This window comes from Neophocaena asiaeorientalis, unplaced genomic scaffold (genome assembly GCF_003031525.2).
Source record: "Neophocaena asiaeorientalis asiaeorientalis breed wild unplaced genomic scaffold, Neophocaena_asiaeorientalis_V1.1 scaffold229, whole genome shotgun sequence".
Lineage (NCBI taxonomy): Eukaryota > Metazoa > Chordata > Mammalia > Artiodactyla > Phocoenidae > Neophocaena > Neophocaena asiaeorientalis.
The window spans coordinates 517,679-542,797 of record NW_020174096.1 but is presented as its reverse complement, the minus strand read 5'-3'; the positions used below and the strand labels follow the sequence as shown (position 1 = coordinate 542,797).

General features: G+C 38.0%; 2 protein-coding genes across 2 annotated transcripts; one reads left to right on the top strand and one right to left on the bottom strand.

Annotated features, from left to right (window-relative positions):
- Positions 1–315: 315 nt before the first annotated feature.
- BRIX1 (biogenesis of ribosomes BRX1) lies at positions 316–8,720 on the bottom strand. Its single transcript, XM_024754660.1, has 10 exons — positions 8,529–8,720; positions 6,262–6,373; positions 4,854–4,897; positions 3,263–3,333; positions 3,075–3,124; positions 2,897–2,970; positions 2,690–2,740; positions 2,459–2,560; positions 1,029–1,157; positions 316–776 (listed from the first exon to the last, which is right to left on the bottom strand). Exons 1-10 carry the CDS (start codon positions 8,685–8,687, stop codon positions 507–509), a joined length of 1,062 nt encoding a protein of 353 aa, XP_024610428.1. The 5' UTR covers positions 8,688–8,720; the 3' UTR covers positions 316–506.
- Positions 8,721–8,827: 107 nt separating this feature from the next.
- Positions 8,828–17,088, top strand: RAD1 (RAD1 checkpoint DNA exonuclease). The gene is made up of 6 exons (XM_024754591.1): positions 8,828–8,961; positions 9,427–9,692; positions 10,581–10,689; positions 12,048–12,306; positions 14,249–14,347; positions 14,685–17,088. Exons 2-6 carry the CDS (start codon positions 9,498–9,500, stop codon positions 14,860–14,862), a joined length of 840 nt encoding a protein of 279 aa, XP_024610359.1. The 5' UTR covers positions 8,828–8,961; positions 9,427–9,497; the 3' UTR covers positions 14,863–17,088.
- Positions 17,089–25,119: the final 8,031 nt, after the last annotated feature.

Below are 25,119 nucleotides of genomic sequence, written 5' to 3'. Positions count from 1 at the left end.
TTTTTAGCATACATTTTCAAGGTAAGAAAACAAGATGAGAGGTTGGCTTTTCCGGGGCCTCACTGATTTGTGACTCAGGGACTCAAACCTCATTAAGATGTTTTCCCTTCTAGCAGTCTACCCCAACTTTACCATCTGAAACCATGCTCTCAAAGTGCCTAATGCTCTTTTACATGTAATAATGATCCAATAAATCTGTTTGAATTTCAGCTTTGCTAAACTCAAAATTTTAATCCAATAGAGCAGGCCTAAACCTTAATTGTGCTAAGTTTTTAATAATACAAACAAGCTTTGAAAAGAAAAACAGAAATTAAGTGATGAGTTCTGGTGATATTTTATTTAGAAAAAAATAGGACCCGCCCCCCCGAAGCCACAAAATCTTAACTTTTCTCTTTTAAATGTCACACTAATTAGATATAGGGTTGGCCTGAATAATAAAAGTATTTTTACACATTGAACATAAAATAAATATAAAACAAATGAGAACAAATTAGTTATCCATTGATTCATTTTGCATTCCCACTGTTCATGTTCTGTTTCATTTTCCTTTGCCTTTTATAAATCCTTTTCTTTCTTGCTTTCAAATCGACTTTTGGCTCTGGTTTTACCCACTGTATTTCTATCGGCTTTTCCTCAGCTGGTATAACAAAAACATCTGCAGTGGGATCATGGGGAAGAATAGTCTTTGGTTCTTTCTTTCTCAGCTTCTGCACGTCTTTCACTTGCTGTTTCTCTCTGTATTTTGCAGCTGTGATGGATCTTATGACACGCCGATGCTAGAAACAAAAAAATATTAAAGGTGCTTTTGAAATAAAAATAAACACTTTATATACGGCAAAGACATTAACTTATGAACCCTACTTCCCTTCACCCTGTGTCATCAAAAAAAAAAAAAAAAAAGCAATTTGTAAGACTGTACGCAGCAAAAACCAAATTCAGTTTCACAGTTAACACAACAGTTACTTGACAGAATTATTTTGGCCCAAGAGTTCTGGGACATAAAGGACCACTGAACAAAAACAGCTTACCATGTTTGGTGACTGGTAGTGAGGATTTTCATACAAAGTTGGTCCTCCAAAACTTCCCTGGAAAATCTTTATGAGATTTAAGACAAAACGGGGTCCTATTTCTACAAGAGCAGCATCTTCTTCTATGATCTTTAATAAAAAGGAAACATTTCATTTTGGTTTGGATATACTACTCCTAAAATGTATATCCTCATTACAAATGTGCCTAAAAGAACTGATAACCAATGAAGTTAAGGTGGAAATGAAACTTGGCAAGTGCCAAATCATCAATACTTTCTGAAATACATTACTGGTTACAGGTAGTTGTCATAGGAAAATATAAATGCTTTTTCAGTGTGTTTTTAAAATTGAGTCACTTCAATTTGGTCTGTATCTTGCTTCTCACAATGCACGTCTTCTTGAAAAATTGTGGTTAAATGAGTATTTAAAACTGCAACCATGGGCTTCCCTGGTGACACAGTGGTTGAGGGTCCGCCTGCCGATGCAGGGGACACGGGTTCGTGCCCCGGTCTGGGAGGATCCCACATGCCGCGAAGCGACTGGGACCGTGAGCCATGGCTGCTGAGCCTGCGCGTCCGGAGCCTGTGCTCCGCAACGGGAGAGGCCACAACAGTGAGAGCCCTCGTACCGCAAAAAAAATAAATAAAAAATTTAAAAAAACTGCAACCATGATAACAAAATGGATTAAAGCACCCTATGGGGCACCCTTTCAAAATTTAAATCAACCCCTAAATTGTTTTTATAAATTGAATTCAAATTAGATTAAAAGGTAGATAAAAAGACGTTGGCAGAATTTATTTTTGAATGGTTACTGACTGGAATTAAGAGACAACTTCTGAACTACAAATATTACTATAGTTGGTTAAGGTATGCCTGCCCTCAGGGGTTAAGAAGGGGATATGTTTAACTCACATTGCAAAGTACCCAATATAACAACAACATGCAGAAAGGAGCCCAGTTTCCTTCACAAGCTGTCTGAAATTTTGCCTTGCTGCTCCCTTCCACCTCTCCACAGATTCCCAGAACCACATCTCCTCCTGGATGAATCATTGCATGACTCATCTAACAGTTCTCATTGAATGCTTTCTACAGGGGTTATGTTTTTCAAAGTCTTAAACCCCACCTCACCCCTGGTAGATTCTAACGTCTTGGAAGAGAAACTTATATTTTACTCAATATATAGTGGCTTGTCAGAAAATCCATACACCATATTAGCTGATAGCCATGAACCTAAAAAAAATCCATACACCATATTAGCTGATAGCCATGAACCTAAGTTATGAGATAAAGGTTATTTACTACAAGTCTGTGGGGAAAAGAAAGCGATGTAAACGAAAAGAAAAGAATTTATCATTTGCATTTTCCATGTCTATAAAAACAATATATCCTAATTTATTTCAAAGTATAATTAAAAGTTAATTAAAGCTAACCTGAAAGTTCCGAAACCATATCCTATTATCCAAAATAGTGAACGTAAACACATGGTCCACAAATGGTTGACTTTTGGGATGATACCGTGGTGTACTAAAGATCTAGTGGGAAAAAGGACACATTAGTTCTGTATTCTATGACATACCATGTGTGCTTCAGATAGCTAAGTTAAAAGGAAGACACTCATTTAGAATATTTTACTAAAAATAGTTTCTAGTAAAGATATTTACCTGAATTAAGAGTTCTTTTAACAAAGCAAAATGTGGTAATTCATCAAAAGCCTATAAAAATAGAGTGAACATATTACTTGACATTAGTTTTGTTTAAAATTGTTTGTGTTTTTATATTAACTAAACTGAATTATACAACTATATCCACCAAAAAACAACCATGCACAGTAAGAAAATTAGACCTCATACACTAAATGAGAAACTTACAGGATCAAAAGACAAGAGGGGCCGAGAACCTTTCAAACAGTTTCCAGTCATCTTTAGCTCAGCTAGGGTATGAACTAGAAAAATTACAACAGCAACAAAAATAGTTATAACTTTGGCACGATTATCCCAAAAGATTATTTTCAATTTTCTCACAAAAACTTAAATTGAGTCAACTTACTATTTTGAACAAGGAATTTAGCAGATGGTCCATGAGGTGAATTTGAAAGCCTAAAAATTATAAAAGCTTTTTCAACTAATTAAAATTTAGAACGTAGTAAAAGCTTACTACCAATTCAGTTTAAAAGACACCATAATGTGCTAATAATATTCACATATTCTCTAATCTTATTTAATACATTCTCTTACCACATATAGAGATCTTGTTTTTTCTTAGCTTCAAAATAGATACATTTATTGCAGTTTTTCATTTCACAAACCTAAACGGAGCAAAGTATAGAAAATTGAAGTGGATAATAAAAATAAGAGCTAAAGTAATTCAATGCAATGAATATTTAGATGCCTTCAAAAATACTTAAGCAGGTTAACAGGCTACAAAGGTCTAAATCAAGGTAAATTTATTCATGGAAATGTTTAAAGTTCCTCTTAGGTGTTCTGTCCAAGGTAAACTGTGCTCTGCCCACCTCTTTGGTGGAAGCAGCTACTCTTTCTGGCCTAGCATTTTTACTGGCCTCCCTTGGGGAACCTCTTCTTCTGACTATGGTCCTGTGTACAAACTACAAAGATTTAAAACAAATGCCCCAGGGATAAAGCACATTACAATTAGCCTCACCAACTGTAGAAAAATACAATCCTTACAGAACCAAAAACATCCTTTATAATGGTTACTTTGATCTTTAACTCTCTAGCTTTTCAATTTTAAGCTCAAGAAATTTGTTTTTTCTTCCTCATCTGTACTACCATTCTGTGATTTGGTTCTGTAAAATCACTAAGGAGCTGGTGAAAGGCAAGTATACAAAACCCATTTCAAGCTGAATTAAACTTCAACATCTTAGAGATTTACAAAGTCACAATTGAGAAATATACAAAAGGAATGAAGTCCTATATTACTGTAGTGTTCATAAACTAATACATATACACTACCTGAGGCTTAAAGAATTCTTCAGTCCAATGCTTTTGTTCCTTACTGGTCTTACAATAAACACATCTACACACTAAGTTGTGAGCTTTAGCTGCTGGCAACCCATATCCTGTTTATTTCTCCTATCTTCACTTGAAATTATACTACTTGTTTACGGCCTGTCTCCCCCATTAGAATGTAAGCTCCATGATGATAGGGGCGTTTTTTTAAACACTGTTTCTATAATGCCATGATAGAGCAGCACTTCAAAAATTTGTGCTAAATAAATAACAAAGGCATTTCTAATAGCTAAAGAGAATTATCTTAAAACAATTCTAAGTTTTAAAAGAAAATCTGCTCTAAAAACGCAAGTTTACTCTTCAACAATACTTTGAAACTTTAACATATTACTAGTTTGTAATATCTTAAGAGCAAATATCACATGCACCGCTTTTAAAACTGGCAAAATACTTTTCAATGAGTTTTAAAAAATATTTAATGGGCTTTTTATTTACGTTGATAATTTTTATGAGTACCTACTATGAATTTAGCACTGTACTAGACATAATGAGAAGAAAAAAGAATGATTTAATCCTTGTCCTCAGGAGATTTCAGTATGCTTGTTGAGAGAAGACAAATATAAGAATGATCAAGAAATTATATACTGAAGCACTAAACTGTGTGAAATAGACAATGAGCACTATAAAAATTTAAAAGGCAGATAAAGTTCATAAAATTTGCGTATCTTATACAAAACAACTTAAAAGTCACTGAATAACTGACTTATTTTCTAAATGAACTATTTCTAGTGTTCCAAATATTGTGTTCCTAAATACAATGTTGCTAGAATATTTTACTTTAATTAATTTCTAAAATTACCTCGTTAATCACAAACAACTTATCTTTACGATCCATTTTAGTATCTATAAAAAGAAAAAAAGGTTAAGTAAACAAAAAATTTCAAAGCTACTTCAATCAAATCACTTTCTAGGAAATTAAATATTAAGTATTTTTATAATCTTCAGTTTAAATGAGATTTTATTAATCTTCAAAATGATGAGACCTGAAAACACATGACCTCTTTAAAATTCTTGTTCTTTTGAAATGTAAACATGAGTGATTAAAAATAGTCCTCAAGAATTATAAAGCTCTAAGCAGTGTCTCTTACTTGTGTACAGACATACCTCAGAGATGCTGCTGGTTCAGTTCCAGACTACTGTAACAAAGCGAATATCGCAATAAAGCGAGTCACACAAATTTTTTTGGTTTCCCAGTGCATATAAATGTTACGTTTATACCATACTGTAGTCTGTTAAGTGTACAATAGCATTATGTCTAAAAAAACAATGTACATACCTTAATTTAAAAATATTTTAGTGCTAAAAAATGCTAACAATGAAGAAGTTTGAAATATTCCAAGAATTATCAAAATGTGACACAGACACAAAGTTAGCAAATAAATGCCACTGAAAAAATGGCACCAAGAAACTCGCTCGACGCAGGGTTGCCACAAACCTTCAAATGGGGGAAAAAATTGCAATAAAGCGAAGTGCAATAAAAAGAGGTATGCCTGAATTCTATGAATCCCTTTCAAAAATGGGAAAATTCTCACAAACCACATTTAGAGCTCATAAATTAAAATTCTCTCATTAGTTTCAGAGACCTGAAGATGTAACAGCAGACCTCAGTTTGAGAAACACCGGTCTAAAGAACTAAGTTATTACCTAGAATTAAAACCAAAAGCACCTCCCAACACAGGCACAAAAACATCTGCATGAGGGCGCTGTCACAGTTATAAACCCCAAACTAGATGTTCTTCACTTGCCTGTAAGATACCCCATTACTAAAAAGAAAAGCTTGGCACTTAGGAGCAGATGGAGTCCCAACTTGAAGGTGCTTGAAATCCTACTCCTGGCCCATTAAGTTTTTTAATAAAAAGTTTTTTTAAATACAGAAAGCAATACATGGCAGTCCCAAATCATTTAGAAGGACAAACCAGCTCATGACCTCTGAGAACATTACACTGAAGGCATTCCTGGACCTTTAAGAAATGTTTTGCTAGTTGGGATCTGTTTAAGAAAGGAAAGAGAATGTTTAATGAATTTTGCAAAGAATTTCTAACAAAATATTAATTGGAAAAATCTTGGCACTGAACAGATACACTTCTGAGAAGTCATGGTTCTTTACCTGACATGCTGAACGAACAAAGTGTGACTCAAAGTGAAAACATATAAACAGGCAAGTTTACAAATACAACATTTTAAAGTATATGATATAAAAAAGGTACCTGCTTTAGAATGAGGCATCAACATTCTCAAGTCTTGCATTAAATGTCTTGTTCTGAAATTTATTCCTCTAGAAGAAAAGATGAGAATCCGTTCCTTATTTTTCCACTTGCCCTAAAGAAAAAAAAGTGAGATGAACTTTAACAGTTCATAATGGGTCTACCTTGTTTGTTTGTTTACAGATAAAGCTTCCAAGTAGCAAGCCAAACAATCCTGACCTTGACCTTTAATTCAATATCTCTGTAGCACTCACTGACCCCAGCTGCTACCCAGAAATCTCCTTGGCTTCCCTTCTTTTTGTTTTTTTTCTTCAATCTCTCCAATTCCTCCTCCTGACTCTAAAGATCCTTTCTTAGCCCTCTTTTTTATTTCTGATCTCTCCAGGACAGAGTTCTCATAATCATTCTCACAGCTTTGATTGTCAACTAACTACAGAAAGGTAAGGAACTCTTTCTAGCCCTAATAATCCAAGTATTTGGCTTACCTCAAATTCAACTCTAGAATACCAACCCTTAAAATCCGGTAAATTTCTTTGCTATTTATTTTTCTGATGATGTCACCATCATTTCAGTCCCCCACACTATGACTCTTCCATTTGCCATTGTTCTCTCATATCATAAGCACTAGTAAATGCTATCAATCTCTCTTTGCAACAACTTAGTCCTCTCCTAGTGATACTGCTTTCAAGCTTCAGATTCTTAATCTCATATCAATTGCAAACCTTCTAAATGCTGGTCTTTCCAGCCAGAAGCTCCTCCAACAGACAAGGCAGGCTACCGCCTACATGCTCCAATCACATCTTTAACTTCCAGGGTTTTCTAAACAAAGTCCAAAATAATACAGCTTTAACACTGGATTCTAAAATACACCTATATTTCTACTTCACTATTGCCCCAAATAAACCCTATACTTTAGCCAATTTGGCTGTACTTTTTAAACTGTCAGCATTTCGTCCACTTCAACACCTTTGATTAGTTTTTTTCTCTCTCTCGCTCTCTCCCTCTTATATTGTTCCCTCTCATTTTTGAATATCAGAATTTTGCCCTTACCTTGGGATCCGGCTCAAAGGCTAAATCCTTCATGATCCCTTACCTGGTTATCCTAAAATAACCTTTATCTCTTGCACTTTAGTAATATTTTTTATATTGTGACTCAGATCATAGCTACTATCATATTTCTTTCTAGCTCTTAAAGGGAAAAGTGAGAACACTAACATTTACAGAAAATCTACAAGTTCAGCTTATTCTTCACAAAAAGTAAATCACATTTTCTTGCTCTTAATTTACAGGTGAGTGAAGAGTTCGAAACATCCCTGATAATTAATATCACGGCTAGAATTCAAGCTCATCTTTCATTAACTAAAATCTAACTCCTTTCCCAGTGCTTGCCACTCCACCACAAAGGGTCATTGACCTATCACTCACTACGTGGTAGACAGACGTTTACGCTAAGTTTGGGAGCGGGGGTGACAGAAATTAATAAATCAAACACAATTCTTGTCTCCACAGTATCTGATATAGCTTACGGAGCTCTCAGTTGACTGAAAGTTAAGTCCAACAACTTGTGTTCACCTTCTTTTGAATAAAAAACATCAACTCATATGAGTTCTTAGTTTTCTTCTAAACTCCAACATGTTAGGAGGAAGTGGTCATGTTCTAGCTTTGCAATCCCAAAGCAGGGGAAACCTAACTTCTTACGTGCCTGCCACGTTAAAACTTTGTCGAATATACGTAAAGGTCATACTATCTACTCCAGTTTTCGTTACCCCTTTAGAGTTAAAGATCAAACAAGTCAAAATCATAATCCCAAAAGAGAGCAACTTTTAAACGACCACATAACAAGCTTCAGGATCCCTAACTGACCGCAGCTCAATATGGCAGAATGTGGAATTCTGGAAGGTATTCACTGGAATTCATCACTGGAAGGGATATACTCGAGAGCGAGGAACAACTTTGGGGAAAAAGTACTATCCTTCAACGACAACAAAAAATGGAATAACTGGAAGACCAAACACTGTAACTGAGTCCCCGTAAGTCGCTTCCTGTGAGCCGGGTAAGAGCTCAGAAGTCGGCCCTGTTGCTCAGCCCGCAGCCTCCAAGACTGCAACCACGTGCACGAGGGTTAAATGTAAACGCTGTAGGGGGTCCCGCCGGGACACATGGGACCGAGCTCCCGAAACACCCCTGCAACTCGGAAACCCGCAGAGCCATCATGTGGTAACCAGCCCCAGCGAAGGCGCGTGAATCCACGGCCGTAGAGCCTCCCCTACCTTGCAAACCGGGCCTGGGATACGGTCTCTCTCTTCCTCCGCCGCCTCCTCTGCTACGTCGCTCGGCTTAGCAGGCGCCTTAGCATCTTTTTCGTTTCTTTTCAGCTTTTTCGCCTGAAACGCCGGGCCTCCACGCCATTTCCTCTTGGCCACCGCCATCTTGCTCCCCGCCTTCACTCTGGGCCTTCCTTCCGGCTCGGCCGCTCGCTCCGCTTTCCCATCTCTATGGTCCCGAGGCTCGGCCTCGGCAGTCCTCCTCCTGCTCTATGGTGCCTCCTTCCCGTCTCTATGGTACGGCTCGCTCGGCTCTCTAGGCCTCGTATATCTCTGTGGTGACGGTGGCCGAGCTGTCCGAGCCATCTGAAACGAGTGGCGGGAGCCTCTCCACTTCTTCCCCAGTTTTCCGCGAGCTGCGTCCTGGCTCGGTGCAAAGGTAAGGTTTGGGTGCTCGGGATCCCGAGATTAGTAAGCGGGTGCCGTGGGCTGGTGAGCCGCGCTGTCTAGAACTCTTCGAGGACCTTCCGAGGACTCAAGCCCGCCCCTCTATCGCCTGTTCTGTTAGGAGTAAGGTTGGAGGTGCGGGACACCTCAAAACCGACCCTGGGGATACGTAGCCCCAGTTTGGTTGAAGCTGGCCCCGAATGACCGTGTTAGTTGGCCTATTTTTATCCTTCGTAACTTTTCGTGTGTTACTGTCTCCTTAGTAAGGACGACGAAACCGTAGCTTACAGACAGTAATTTCCCCCCAAGTTAGAAACAGTTAAGTGGCAGAGAGGTGGGGTTCAATCCCTGCTCCGCCGAGTTCAACGTCTAGACCTCTTGCACTCGGCTCAGCGCCGGTTGAAATCGCGGGCCTCGTCAGCACTGACGCGGAGTTTTATCTGTCGCATCTCATCAGGTGTTTCGTGACCCCGCGGGAGCGGGTGTTGGTACCTGGAGCATCCGTCGGGGCCGAATGCGTCGTGGACCATGCCCCTCCTAACCCAGCAGATCCCAGATGAGAATGATTACAGCTTAGTGGCTAGCCTTGACAACGTCAGGAATCTCTCCACTATCTTGAAGGCCATTCATTTCCGAGAACATGCCACGTGTTTCGCTACTAAAAATGGAATCAAGGTTACAGTGGAAAACGCAAAGTGTGTGCAAGCAAATGCTTTTATTCAGGTATGGAAGTAGGCACCTTTAAGCCTGTGACATATGATATTCTTCACCCAGCTCAATGAATTCCGAGGGTCTTAATAGACATCATTTCAGTTAGAGAACAAAATATCATTATTTGAATTATTTTTCTCTTCTGGTAACAAATTCTTTCCCCATCGTGTTTTACAGAGATAATGGTTAATAATAATAATGTCTGAAATATATTAAGCTAAACTATAGGCGAGCACTTTTCTGAGTGTTTTATATGCTGCCAACAGTCCTGCAGCTGGCAAGTGGCATAGTTGGGATGAGAACCCAGAACATTCGTTTCCATAGTATATGCTCTTTTGCACTACCTTCCTATTATTAATTTTTTTCCTTGTAGTGGTTATAATCTATTTGTTCTTACAAAGTAATATTTTATGGTTCAGATAGGATTTCACATTTAATTCAGCGTTTTTTTTACAACACCTAAGTGCACAGTATGACCTCAGGTACAGAGGAATAAATAAGACATGGTTCCTGTCCTCAAAAGAAATTGAAAACCAGTATGACTTATGCGGTGTCTAATTGGCTGTTTTCCAAATGACCTTCGCCAAACTGATGGGCACAAAATGGAGACAAGGGAGAGTCATGTGGAGGATAGTTTAGCTCCAAGAAGCTAGATGAAGGACCTTTCATAAAGTTTCGCACGGGACTGAAATCAGTTACACCTTCAACTGTTGAGTAGCAGTATTCTAATGGATCACAATTGAAAAAGTTTAAGATGTTTTGATTGATAATCAGCAATTATTTTCATGGGGTTAGCACAGTATTGTTATTTTAGAAACATATAAAGTGAAATCTAGAACCTTATATGTGAGTTTTCATTCTTTAATATATATACATTTTCACATTTACTTTTTTTCATAGGCTGGAATATTTCAAGAGTTTAGAGTTCAAGAAGAGTCTGTTACTTTTCGAATTAATTTAAACATCCTTTTAGACTGTTTATCTATTTTTGGATCAAGCCCTATGCCAGGTGAACTATTTTATTATCATTATAACAACATAAAAGAATTATATAGAATGCTCAGAAAAATACAGGCAAAGTTATTAGAATATAAGTAATATAAACATTTGTTTAGAAAATTAATTGCCAATTTATTTTTCATTTGCCACAATCATGGATTCTGATTTTTCACAGTGTTAATAGAAAGTATGCTTACGGTTCTTTTCATATTTGCAAAAGTATTTACATTCATCTTTTTTTTAATTTATGAAGATTTTAGGATTTTAAATTTGAACTAATCAAAAGAAGACTTTGAACATGTCTTAAGTATCTTTAACATTGAGAAATATGTTTTAATTCTTTTTTCTAACTTGTCTAGAATTACAGTTAGTGGCAGAAAAAATAGATACCAATTGTCCTGACTCCCAGTTTACTGTGTTCGAAATTTGTTTGCTTTTTTCTTTAATCCCTGTTTATAAATTATGTTTATTTTCTTAAATGCTTTCCTTTAAAATATTTATATATTTTTAGGACTAGTGAATTTGGTTGCTCTAGATATAAAACAACAAAGGAATCCCTAGAAGAATGATTTTTTATTTCATAGGAAAGGAATCTGGATATTTGCTAGGGAAAATTCAGTTATGGTCCTCTAGAAAATATATTTTAATTTTGTAATGACAATTCCATTATTATTGGAATTGGTTAAAATTATATTTTCTAATGCAGTATTCCCCAGCTAGTTTTCCATCAAAGCATCTGCCTTCCCCCATTCCTCACCCAGTTCTCCACCCAGTAAGGAAAAGGAACTAGAGTGTCCTGTCATATTCCTCCTCCTCTCTAGTGGTTTGCAGAGGTAAAACCCTAGCCACCAGTAACCATCCTTTTTCTCCCAATTAGACCTTAAAATTTGAGGAAATGTAAAGACTATCTCCCAATAGAAAAGGTTGGAAGGGTCCTTATCACAGTGAATACACTGATGTTATAGTAAGACAATATCAGAGCAATCCATCGTTGAATTGAACGTTCACTAATAGCATAGCCTATTCCACAACAGTTATTACATGAAGTATTGGACCATATAGATTCTCCATCCTGAAGTTGTATATATATAATCAACTATTTCTGAGGTGTTTTTTGGCAACCTGGAAAATGATTTCAAAGAGTTACATTACGTTTTGTTCCTAATTTTTTACAGTTATTTTTGGAATTGTCTACAGTAGACAGCTATCATCAGGGAAGATGTGAGCCCCTCTTATAAGGATATACATACATATATGCTAGAAATGGACAGGATAAGATATTCTTGAGGAGTTTTAGGCATCATTTGAGTAGAAGCTGAACCCAGAGCTAAAAAGCTAAGCCCCAAGTATGATTTGTTTCCATTGCAGGGACTTTAACTGCACTCAGGATGTGTTACCAAGGTTATGGTTACCCTTTGATGCTATTTCTGGAAGAAGGAGGAGTGGTGACAGTCTGTAAAATCAACACTCAGGAGCCCGAGGAGACTCTGGATTTTGATTTCTGCAGCACCAATGTCATTAATAAAATTATTCTGCAGTCAGAGGGACTCCGTGAAGCATTTTCCGAATTGGATATGACAAGTGAGGTCCTACAGATCACGATGTCTCCAGATAAACCTTATTTCAGGTACTTGAAAGCAGTACAGTTATAGTTAACGTAGTTTACTCCATCTCCCTACTTACACATTTGCTTAGGATGCAGAATTTTTATTATCCAGGTTACTAGAATTTTCAGAACTTTAGAGAGCTTTTACTCTTACTTCATACTTTTTTAGGTCAAGACACTAGGAAGACCCAGGAAGATTAACTCACTATTTAAAGCTTCATAGGTAATGTTGGTTTCTAGAAGAGTAGTCCAGTCTCCTAGTTCATAACCTAGTGGTCTTTTCATTGCGGTACTACTTAAGTGTTGTAGATAGGTTGCATCGTGAGGAAAATTGGGCTTAAACTTTTGGAAAAGGTGTTTGTAGTATACGGCATCTCTTTTTCTTTCCTTTCAAGTTAGTACAGGATGCAAAAGGAAATAGGTGTTTTCTATACATGGTTCATTCACTAAGTATCTATTGATCACCTACTGTGTGCATATTTGCCTTATTAAGCACTACAGGAAGGAACAGCTTAAAATCAAGGTGACAGGGATATATGTGAAACAGCTCAGAGGGAACAAAATTACATGCCATTAAGTTCCAAAATAATAAATACTTAGGGAACCAGCACTTAGGCAGGAATGGTCAAGGTGAGCTTCCTAAGAGAGGGCAATTTTCATCAGGAATACAGTGTCACAAACTATCAAGCTGCTTCCCATGTTTTGACCCAACAAATTATGAAATGGCAAAACTCTTTTCATGATTAGAATCAATTTAGAGAGAGAATTTAAATGTTTTCTCTTTTGAAATATTTCAGAATATTAAAGAGTAAAGGAGTTAAATACATATAGTATGAGAGGTGTAATTGTTCTTTTTGTATCTACTTTAGAAGAACTGCAGGCCTTTCTCATAGGTTAGGCAGTTAAAAATTTGGCTCAAGATTGGTTAAAATGTTAATCAAAATGGAAATCAGTGGAACCCTACTTAAGCAGTGATATGAATTAAAATTCCAGGCACTTAAACAGAGTATTCCAGAGGCTCCCCATCTAAATGATCTCTCAACATGAGTAACTAGATGGATCATGATATCTTTCATCTCCCATATAGGAAATTATTTGATGGTGGGTAACTGGAAGTTGAAATTTTTTTTTTTTTTGATACATTGAACTTGAGGAGCCTGTGACACTAGGGAGTAGTTGGATATATAGATCTAGAGCTCAGGAGATCAATCTAGACTGGAAATTTAGATTTGGGAGCCATCAGCATGGCTGGGCATGGACAACATAGCTGAGAGAAAGAGGTGACGTTAGAAGAGAGAAAAGGTGGATCCTGGGGAAAGCCAGCACCTAGGTCTTCATCGCTGTGCTCATATAGTGCTCACCCACATGTTAACCCCAAAGAAAATGATCAGTAAGTTCATGCAGATTAAGTAAACATATAAACATTCATAAATTGTCTACAAACTGCTGATACTACCAAGCAAAGAAAACCATAAAACAGCCTGAAGAACAGTCTGGGATACAGAAAAGCCCTAATTGCTTGGTGGGGCAGTAGAGACAGGGAACAGGACCCCAGGCTTGCAGCTGATGAAGATCAGGGTCTTCTGTCACTCCTCAGCTCTCTCCTGTTATATGGTTCTGATTTCAGGAGGAGGAAAGGACAATATCAGAGTAGAATTCAGGTAATGAAATTAAGGCAAACCCCTATGGATTCCTTTTGTGACTGGCTTTTTTCAAAGCCATTAATTAGTGGCTAGCTCTCCTGTACTCCCACAGCATCCTACAGGAATCTTTATTATGTACTTGTTATAGTGTCTTGTCACCAGGTGTTTACATCCCTGTTTCACTCACCAGAATTGGCTCTTAAGGGAGAGCTTCTTAAGGGAAGCTCTTAAGCTTCTTAAGGGAGTGTTTTCTTATTTGGATCCTAATGTGGCTTATTGTTGGACCAATGAATAAATGAGTTGCTCATTTTCTACTATAGGTTATCTACTTTTGGGAATGCAGGAAGCTCCCACCTTGACTATCCCAAAGATTCTGATTTGATGGAATCATTTCACTGTAATCAGACCCAGGTCAACAGGTCAGTTCTTAATATAGAGGTTGCCATTGGTGATGAAGGTGAGGTTAAATACCACATTTCTATTAAATAATTTTTTTAAAACTTTCAATGTGTAGATAAAAGTATAGCATTAAGAAAAACAAATAGTAGGTTGCTGGGTTTACTTGGGGATTTTGGATTGCAATAGTGGATGAAATTTTTAAAATGAAGAGAAAATACTAGCAAATTGGACAAGTATTTGATTTTATTCTTATATTTGCTACTTGGTAGTTCTTGGCTAATTTTTGTCCTTTACTTGGAATTATGAGCACTGCTTTAAGTGTGTCCAAATAACAGCTTTTTATTTATTTTTCTACAGATACAAGATTTCTTTACTGAAACCCTCTACAAAGGCATTAGTCCTATCTTGTAAGGTATCTATTCGAACAGATAACCGAGGATTCCTCTCATTACAGTATATGATTAGAAATGAAGATGGACAAATATGTTTTGTGGAATATTACTGCTGTCCTGATGAAGAAGTTCCTGAATCTTAGTCTTAAGTATGGCAATCCACTGTGCTATTTATGTACACATTCATGATTGGTCATGTTCTCATTCTGAGTGTAGCACTCTTCGTGATTTCTTATTGGATTTTCTAAGGGAAAGAAGCATGGAAGAGATAGAAGCTAAGTCCCTGCCCCCTAATAGTTGCTGTATATTTTATAAGTAATGTTTTCACTTAGTCACAGATTATCCAGTACTGGACTAGCCCGTGGTTCTGTCTTTTGAACTCATGGGAATCGTTATGAGCCGAGATGAGTAAGTTTTATGTTTTATTCTACTTAAGCAGGACATTCCAAGAGTCTAAAAAGTTAAAGTTTGGTGAAGCCATATCTGAAATGTTCTTTTATTTATTTACTGTTAGAAAAAGCAGTGGCATACGGGCATCGCTCCCTATTTGGAATTCTGGATAATCTGTCTTAAAGCAATGGTTCTCAGAGTGTTGTGCCTTGATCACCTGGAAACTTGTCAGTAACTCTGGGGGTGGGCCAGCAATCTGTACTTTAATAAGCCTCCCCCCAGGAGATTCTGACAAGTGTTCAAGTTTGAGAATCACTGTTGTAAAGGATACTTTTTTAAAAATAGTCTTTAATTGCCTTGAAGTGACTGCTTTTAACTGTGATTTCTTCACAAATGTTCTGAAGTTTAGGCTTCGTCAAACAAGTTTGAATAATTATATGATTTATTTTTCAAGTGTACATTTTGAAGACATCTGTGAACAGGCTATAAAACAGTCTTCAGAGTTACAGATTTTCATCTTGTTCTGAAAACTGTTCAGTGTAGTAAGTACTTATTAGATACCTTCTATTTGCCTGTAAGAGTTTCTCAATCAAACCAAGGTGTACAGAACCATTTATTAAGTGATTTTATACTTTCGTAGGTAGTTTTCAATGAAATAATTTTTGTGATATGTAGGTTAAGAAAACAACACTAAATTATCTAACTTGTTTTCTATTAGAAAAAGTATATAACTAAAATGAAGTTTCTGCGCCATGTGACAACAGCTCAGTGTCTCTCAGTGGCCAGGCACTTTTGGCCTTTGGAGAGTGTTTCAGCAAAGCACTTCAGGGAAAAGCTCCTCCAGAACATTATGTAGGCACTGCTTCCAGGCACGTGTACAATTTGTGCAATTCTGGGTGTCTAGTCCAGGGTGAGTACCTGATAACTAATAGATCTTCCAGGCAATCTCAGGGTGCCCAGCTGGTACAAAAGAAGTTGGAGTTTTGTAAAGTATAGTATATGTTTGAGAAGGAAATGATTAAATCTACTAAATGTCCAAATATTTTTTTGTCTGGATAAACACAAGATCAAAACAAGTCTAAAACATAATTATGAAAATATTTAATCAGTAAACATTTCAAGGACTACAGTTTTCCTTTAAATTTAAAATAGGGCAGTTGTTTTTTCACTGGCATGTCTAGTACCTAGAACAGTACCTAGGATGCAATAATATTTGTTAGGTGAAAGGACCTCCACTTTCAGATTATTAGTCACTATTTAATTCCATTATTTCGGTTTGAATTTATTTTGACCTAATGTATTTTTTTCAAGTTGAACCTATAAAGAATTTAAAACATGTATCGACTTAATAAGACTTTTTTGCACATTTAAGACTATTATTTTAGCCGCACGTATCTTGAGTTATTTAGAATTCAGAAACTAATGAATTTAATTCTTTCTAAATCACCCTGACATCAAGGTGTGACTTAATAAAGAATTTTTTTTATGCGCGCTCTATTTGTCTAGTTTAACTTTGTTCAAGTTCCTGTGAAAGACCACTAGGGGGAGCACTTCCTCAGGCAGAGCAGGATGCTTTGGTGACTACAAATTCAGTTCATGTGTCACACACATATAGAAGACTGTAATCTTATTTTTAAGATTGTCTTTGCCTGTTTGAAGTTTATCGCATATTCTTTCCAGTAAAATTGTGCTTACCAGGAATAGGTAGGTATTCTGCCACAGCAGAACACTGCTCACTGCTAATACCTTGGGTACTGGCTGATTATTAGGATTTACACCCTGGACAAATGACTGAAATGAAAAAATACTTTCTTAAATGAAGAACCAAGATGTGGCTCTAGCAGCACTGAGCGAGTGATAGAGATGTTGTCAGAGACAAATTCGGATCCCAAAGACACAGGTGTTCTAGCTCTATTAAATCAGCTCAGGTAACTGAGGAGCGATGAAAAGGGAAAAATAAAAGCTTTTTATAATATAAACTTGAATCTGACTTCTCCTTTGTCCCTGGGTACACAAAGGGATATGATTCGAGATTGCCTGTTTCCTAGATATACACTTGTTCAGGGGCTCAGGATTTTTTTTAACAACCTTGGTGAGAATTCCTTTCCTAAAAACGAGCCTTTTTAATCCAGTTTGAGTGGGGGCAGCATAGTGGGATGGAAAGAGTAATCATCTGTGATTCAGGAAGCCTGCTTTATAATCACCAGATTGACCTTGAACAAATCAATTTTTCGTATCCCTGGCTTTTTCATTTATAAGAATCAAAATGGCCTTTCTGACTTCAGTAAACCAGATCAGGCCAGTGTTTCAGAAGATCAAATATTTCCTCACAAAGCAGTTTTAATGACCTCAAACAGGTTATGGCTAAAAATTCTTACAAATGGTATATTTAAATGTTTGCCAATAAACTATAATACTTAGGTATTGCAGAATTTTCTTAAAAAGGACTGAAAAGAATGAAAGTAGAGTTAGAAAAAGGGAAATGGAAGGTAATATGAGTCCTAGTGACATGAAAAACTAACTTAAAGCATGTATCTAAAGATTTCTTCTCCCAAGTTACAGGATCCTGGTTTCTAATGGCTCTTGGGTGCTTTACCTGTAATGCTAAGTGGATCTTTTTTCTTCCAGAGTCCTTTGTTCTGCTTTTGATCTGCCACTGCTATCAGTGTTGGTAAATATATTTTGTGGTCCAGAATTTTTTTTATTAATGTTGGCTTTATTGTTGGCTATCTTGTGTAGAGGTTTTCTCTTTACTGTTAACAGAAGACCTAGAGGAAAGGAGAAAACCCTTCATGCATTTTTCTTGGTTCTTGCCTTCTCTCCCTCCTGCTAGCACCAATCACTGCCTTATTGACTTAGAAGGCTGACCTCAGTCTGAGAAAACTATTTCACCATGTGACCATCGCCCTAAAATGTTGATTCTGCTAATAGGCCTCCAAAATAGTACTAGAGTCTTGGGTTTCCTCCCTAAAGAACAGGGAACCCTTTGCTTGATTCAGATGGCAGGTCAAGGATATCTAGGATACGTGGATTGCTTTTAATCACAGCTGAAAATTTTTATCAACTGTAGGGCCTTTTATAGTGTTCATGATTTTCAGGTGATTTCTTCTCCTGAGCACAGAGATTTACAACCCGGAGGCACTGTAAATGCTAAAAAGAGGATCTTATATCCCCATTTCCAGCCATTAAGATTTCCATACTCCGTTTTCTTAATACTGGAGAAGTTGGGCAAGAGTTAGAAATAATCTGGTCCAAAAGACTGATCCAGAAACCCGGTTTCTATTAAGTGTTCTTCAGTTACCTCCTATTTAGACCACAAGCCTGCAACAAGTGTGGTTTGCATAGCCCCTGTTTGGAAAAAAAAAAAAAAAAAAAAAAAATTTGTTCCACAGAAATATCAGCTACAAAATTTTATGAGCAACTTGAGGTTTTCTTACATGTAAGTCGCACTGAAGACCGATTCATTCTCTACTACTGGACCATACAGAAAGCTATCTGGCACTTTAACTTCCTTGTCCGTAAACCAAGAGATACTGTGATTCCAAATTGGAAGAAGAAATAGGCACCAATGAAGTCAGTTGCCCAGGGGTCTCACAAAAGCAAGGGTCGGCAGAGATCAGAGAGGGATCTCTGCTAGGGACAGACAGCAAGTTGAAAACAGCCTTGGGCCTAGTGCTCTCCCACCACAAGGTGGCACAATTCCCCTTGCCTGAAATCTTTGGTTACTGAAAGAACACTGACTTCCATAGTGTATATATATCATCGTCTTTGCATGTAAGTAATTATATCAGACTGCCTCGTCTATGATATTATGTTTCCAGGGGCTAAGCTCTAGCTCACTTTTGAGATACTAACCAGCAAAATGTTTTCCACACCAGCGTAGTGGTAGCTTTTCACAGTTACTAGCCCCTATCTCATTTTCCTTCATTGCCAGTGGTGTAGCTGGAAGGTAATGAAGTCAAAGCCCAGGTTTCAGTAAATATGAAAATAATTTATTATTATTATTACATGATAACCACTTTACATACATTATCTCGTTTTCGCAGCATCACCAAGAGATAGGTACTATTCTCATCCCCATCCTATGGATGAGAAAACCAGGATTACACATAGCCAGAAAGTGGTGGTTCTGGGATTTGAGCAGGCTTGTCTGTCTCCAGAGCTAGAGCTCTTAACCACCACGAATCATAAAGAAAAATTAGTTCATAGGGATGTGTTGAAGTCATGTTTCTATGATCAGATAAAATAGTTCATTGGTGAGATAGTCATTGTTCAGAAAGAACTTATGTCCTAAAGTAGGGCCCAAATCCTTTACCAAACTCCACAAGTATTCTTGTACCCTCAGTTCAAACATGTGCTCTGCATACCTTTTGCTTTAAATAAAACCAGACCTAAGATATTTTCTCTATGGCTCTAAATAACATTTTATTTGCCAAAATTTAAATCACTGACCATTTTAAAAAGAATTCAGGTAAGTATAAATACAGTGGCTTTTTAAAAATTAATTTGTGGGCTTCCCTGGTGGCGCAGTGGTTGAGAGTCCGCCTGCTAATGCAGGGGACGCAGGTTCGTTCCCCGGTCAGGGAAGATCCCACATGCCGCGGAGCGGCTGGGCCCGTGAGCCATGGCCGCTGAGCCTGCGCGTCCGGAGCCTGTGCTCCGCAACGGGAGAGGCCACAACAGTGAGAGGCATGCATACCGCAAGAAAAAAAAGTTCTGAGAAGTCCTTCAGGAAGTAAACCTGTGTCACTTTGTTTAATTCAGTTTGGTTTCTTCCTAAACTGAGTTCTTTCACAGAGCCTTTCTTCCTCCATCCCTTGGAATCGACATTGAAATACCCTTTAGGAAGTGCTGCCCGGTACAGCAGCCTTGAAGAACTTACCATTCTTTCATACGCTGCCCTCTGTCATGCCTCTGTGCTTCTGCATAGAGTACCTTCTTCCTGTAATGTCTCCTCCTGCTGGATGAACTGTTACTCGCCCTTCAAGAAACAACTCAAATGTAACCCTGTCTATGAAGTCTTCTCCAGCCTTAGATTCTCTCTCCTTGCTGCTCTGAGTGCGCTGAGACTTCTACTAGAGAACCTATATTTCACATTTTCATTATTTTTCATGTTTGTCTCTTGCGCTAGATTGTTGTCTCCTTAAGAGTAATGGCCGTGTTTTATTTATTTTATTACCACCTGCAGCTTTAACTGCACCTAGCACTTAGTAGGAGCTCACCAGATAAATGTGTTGAAGGAATGTTGAGGAAAGAGGCTCAGAATGTTTAAGCAACTTAAGGTTACACTGCTATTTCATAGCAGAGGTGGGACTCACACACAAGGTGCCTTGACTCAAGGTATACGGCTCTTTGGGCATGAACAGCAAATGTGTGGCAGAAGTTTAGCTCTTCCCCCACCCATGCCCCATGACAGACAATAATAAACCAAGCTCCACCAAACCCGGCCTTTTGCTCTGGAACTTCAAGCATCACTCCAGGAAACCACTACCAGAGTGGGCCGGGGAGGTAAAATATACTTGTTCTCCTTGCCCTATTCCACGCTATACCTCCCGTCAATCTGTTTTTGTGGGCATGGCAGAGTGGCTGTTGATTGTAGAGTTCCCCCAGTGCTCTGCTGAAGACCAGGTACCCTGAGCTGGCTCTTTGTGGCTTAGCAGCCTCCGTTCCCCTTCAGTGAGACCCTGGGGGACGGGGGGTGGGGGGAGCTAAATGCTCCTAAATGTTCACTCCTCTATCTGCCCCAGTGTTGCCAGCCATTCCTAGAGTCCTGATTTGGAAGAGCCACTGCCCCTTGGCACCTGGATATTAGAGCAGATTTTGCTCCTCACCCACTCATACACCAAGGTTTGGCAGATATTTTCTCTTTCAATTTTGTAGAGGCAGTGTTAGAATATTTACTAGTGATAGGAAAGAACATGAGTGCAGCAGCCTGGAAACAATCTAGCTTACGGGTCATAAATTTCATCACTGAGGTCCTGCCCAAGACTGGTTTGACTGACACAAAATTTACTGAGTGTATCACCTGTTCTCCTACTTAACTGCAGTTCTCTCTGGAAATAATCACCCCAAATCCTCCTTTTCCACCCTACTTTTCTTTGGCTTTCTCTCCCCAGCCCCTCAGCCCAGAAAAGGCTATTTTTGTTCATATGACTAAGAAGACAGTAGATCACTAATAGGTTAATGGGCACTGAGGCACCTTCCCTCTTCCCCCTCCTGTAAAGAGAAAAGGATGGTTTTCCTTGCTCCTTCTATTGTCTCCTACAGCTTAAGACCTATCAAAAGTTATACCAAAATAAGTGTTCAGCATGCAGCTGTCCTAGAGATGTCTAACAAGGACAAAGACGAAGCTAATGCGCCATGCCTTCATACTTCCCGTAAGTCTGGGTGACTGGCTACAGCTGCAAAAATAGCTAATACTTATAGAGCACTTACCATATACCAAATACCATGCGAAGTGCTTTATGTGAACAATCTCATTTACTCTTTACTATCTTTCCATACTATAGATGCTATTCTAGTCCTCATTAGAGAAAACTGAGGCTTAGGATAACTTGCCCTACGGCACACAGAAAGTAGAGGAGCCTGGATTCAAACACAGGTCTGTCTGACTCTAAAGTCCATGACCTTGACTACTGTATTCTAACAGCTAGAACTGTCCAGTAATGGAAAGGGCCACCTGGACAGGTAATGAGTGAGTTCCTGATTTGAGGAGGTGTTTAAACAAGTACTGGACAAACAGTAATCTTAAAAATCTGTTCCACCAGTACAGCTCGCTCTCATGTCAGTGATGATTTTCTATTTGCCTGTATGGCTTCTTCTTAGTCGTTATCATCATGACCTCTAATTAGCACATACTATGTGTCAGGCATCTTTCTGAGGAGCTTTACTTACATTAACTCATTAACTCATTTATGAAGTAGGTATTATTATCCCCATTTTATAGGTGAGAAAACAGAAATAAAGTGACTTGTGACAAGCTCACCCAGCTAATAAATAAACTGATTGTAACTCAGGCATCTGGCTCTAGTCCATTCTCTTAACACTACATTATATTGTCTCAATATATTTGACATGTATGTGATACTCTTTTTAAATTTTTATTCTCTTTTATTATCAGAGGTATAATACATATTTGTTGTTTAAAAAAAAAGTCAAATAATATACATTATTTCAACCCCATAATTCCATACCCCAGAGATTACTGTTACCCTCCTTAATTATATAGTTATATTTATGAGTTATACTATATATAAATACTAATATCTATTTGTGTGTTTTTACCTCTAATAATATATCTGGGATATTTTTCCATGACTCTTCAAAGCTCTACTTCATGCTTTTGAATGACCATATTATATGGACCATTAACATGTACCAGTTTTCCTACAATAGACACCTACAAGGAAGATACATAGATATAGATATACATATATATGTATATAAAACTCTAGCTGGTTACCTGTGGATATATATATCAACCAAACAGTTCCATACTAGAGTACTGGGAGGGCTGATCTCCCCATACCTTTGACAGAGCTGGGTTTATATGACCTGTATTTTTCATTAACACAAATAGTTTGAAAATGGTATTTCAGTTTTTGAATTTGTAAATTCTGTATGAGATTGGAAATCCTGTTTTGTGTTTATGGGACATTTGCATTCCCTCTTTGAACTGCTCCTTCATGTCTTTTGTGACATTGATAATGACCACTGCCTTCTCTGAAACTTTCTCCTCCTATGAGTTCCTTTCTATTTTTTCCTGACTTCCAATTCTCTAAAGACTCCTCTTGAGTCTCCTTCCCAGTCCTCCTTCTGAATGACCCCTAGATAATACAATAATAATAATTACAATAATTAACATTTCACAGACGCTTAGTATGTGCCATACATTAAATAAAGCCTTTAAAATAGAGTCTTATTGTCTGTATTTCATTAGATGAAGAAAGGAAGATACAGCCTCACTGTAAGTGGAAAAGCTCACACTTGAGCCCTCTCTATTTTGATTCAAAAACACCACATATGTTCTCTCCAAAGTAAGTGTAAACGTTCTCCAAAGTTCTTACCTACGTTTTCTTGTTTAACATATACATATTCCACGGATTTCTTATCCATTTCTTTAACTTCTAATGTATCTCGAATTTCTGGTCCATACAGCCTATTAGACATTGCCAAGTGGACGTATTCTGGGTACCTCAAATTTGACACATCCAAAATGTTTTATCTTCCTCAGATCTCCTAGCCATCCTCCAAGATGACCTCCTCTTGCCAATATGCTCTCACTTAATAGCACTGCCATTCACTCAGTTGCTCAAGCTAGAAACTTCAAAGCCACCTTTGAATGGGCCCCTGCCTCCATTACACCTCACATCTAATCAGCTCTAAGGTCTTGCCAATTTGAGACTCCAAACTGTTCTCAATCCATCCTCCATGTGCCTTCTATTATGGTTTTAGATAATTAAGGCTCTCAACATCTCTCCCTTGCACTATTGCATCTGCCTCCTAAGCGGTCTCCCTACTTCTATGGTCTCCTCAGTTCCCATCTGTCCTTCCCATGGCTGACAGTTAATGTTTCAAAGCCAGTAACTGATCATGGCACAACCTGCTCAAAACCCTTTGATAGTTACCTTCTGTCTACTGAATAAATTCTAAACTCATCAGCAAAGCACATAAAACATTCCATAATCTGACCCCAATTTATCTTTCCAAACTCATCTCCAGCACGTTCCTACTCAGGTACCTCCAGCTACAACTCAAGGCCGCTTGCTTCTCAGAAATACCAAGTCTCTCCAGGCCACTGTGCTGTTGTTTGTGCTACTTGAAATGCCCTCCTCTGGCTTTTCTACCTGTTGATGTTTTACTTTTCTTTGAAGACCCAGCCACCTGCCTGCTGCGTACACACTGTCTCCCCCTACATTTCCAGCCCTACAATTTATTACTTGTCCTCTGTTTATATTTCTATTAAAGCTTTATTACAGACTAACTTGTAATCTGGTCATGTGTGTCTGTTTTCTTGAAAGGACTATATCTTAAACATCTTAGTATTTCTAGAGCTTACCGGGAGCTCGATATGTAAATGATTAAAACTGAAGTCCATTTGTGATTTAGGTAAAAGACTAAATCTCAAAGTTTACTTCCAAATCTGAGACTTTCTGTGCCTTTTCTTTACACTGAAATCTTATTTGAGGCTCTTGCAACTAACATTTAACCTTGGAAACCAACTCCTATTTCATGGGGCCAGTTCTGCTTTCACTTCTTTGCAGAGGCTTCAAAAGCCAAGAATTTGGGCTCTTGGCAGTGAAAGTTCGGTGAATGTTGTCACTGGGTTTCCAGAGGAGGTGGGGTAGAAAGCACAAGAGCACATCAGGAAACTAGCAGAGTTCCAGGACATCTGGGATTGATTATTCCAGCAAGATGCTCAAGCCAAGAGAACAGTTCCTGTACTGGGTTTTTTGTGGGGTTTTTTGTTTGGTGGTGGTGGTGGTGGTGTTTGACATCTGGGCTTTGGCAGCCACGCCTATGGCTTTGCTCAGCAATTCTTGAGGAATGAGATATGAGCTTGTTTCAGGACTCACATCTTACTGACTGGACTTCTGCTACAACAGAGTCCTTCAAAAGACTCTTCTTTTCCCCTTACATGTGCTTTCTTGGTAGGTCTAGGTCTCACTGTCATTTACAGAGAGAAGAATTAGCCTCCAAGAACCAAAAGAAACTCATACTACCTGGGGCCTGAATTGCGTTATACCAATGCTTCCTAATTTCTCCTCCTCCTATCATTCTTTTCAAATCATGGACAAGGAACCAGGAACAGTAAAAAAAAAAAAAAAAAACTCGAGGGAAAAGCAACCTCAAGCTACTGAGGAAATGGATTCACTCCAGCTATTCTGAAGTTTCTCTTTTTAAATACAAGCTGAGTAGAACTTTGTTCCAGTTTTGAGGACACATGCACTTCTTGTCTGAAGTTACATGTTTTGTACTTTTAGTTTCATTATTATTACCTTCAGTGTACA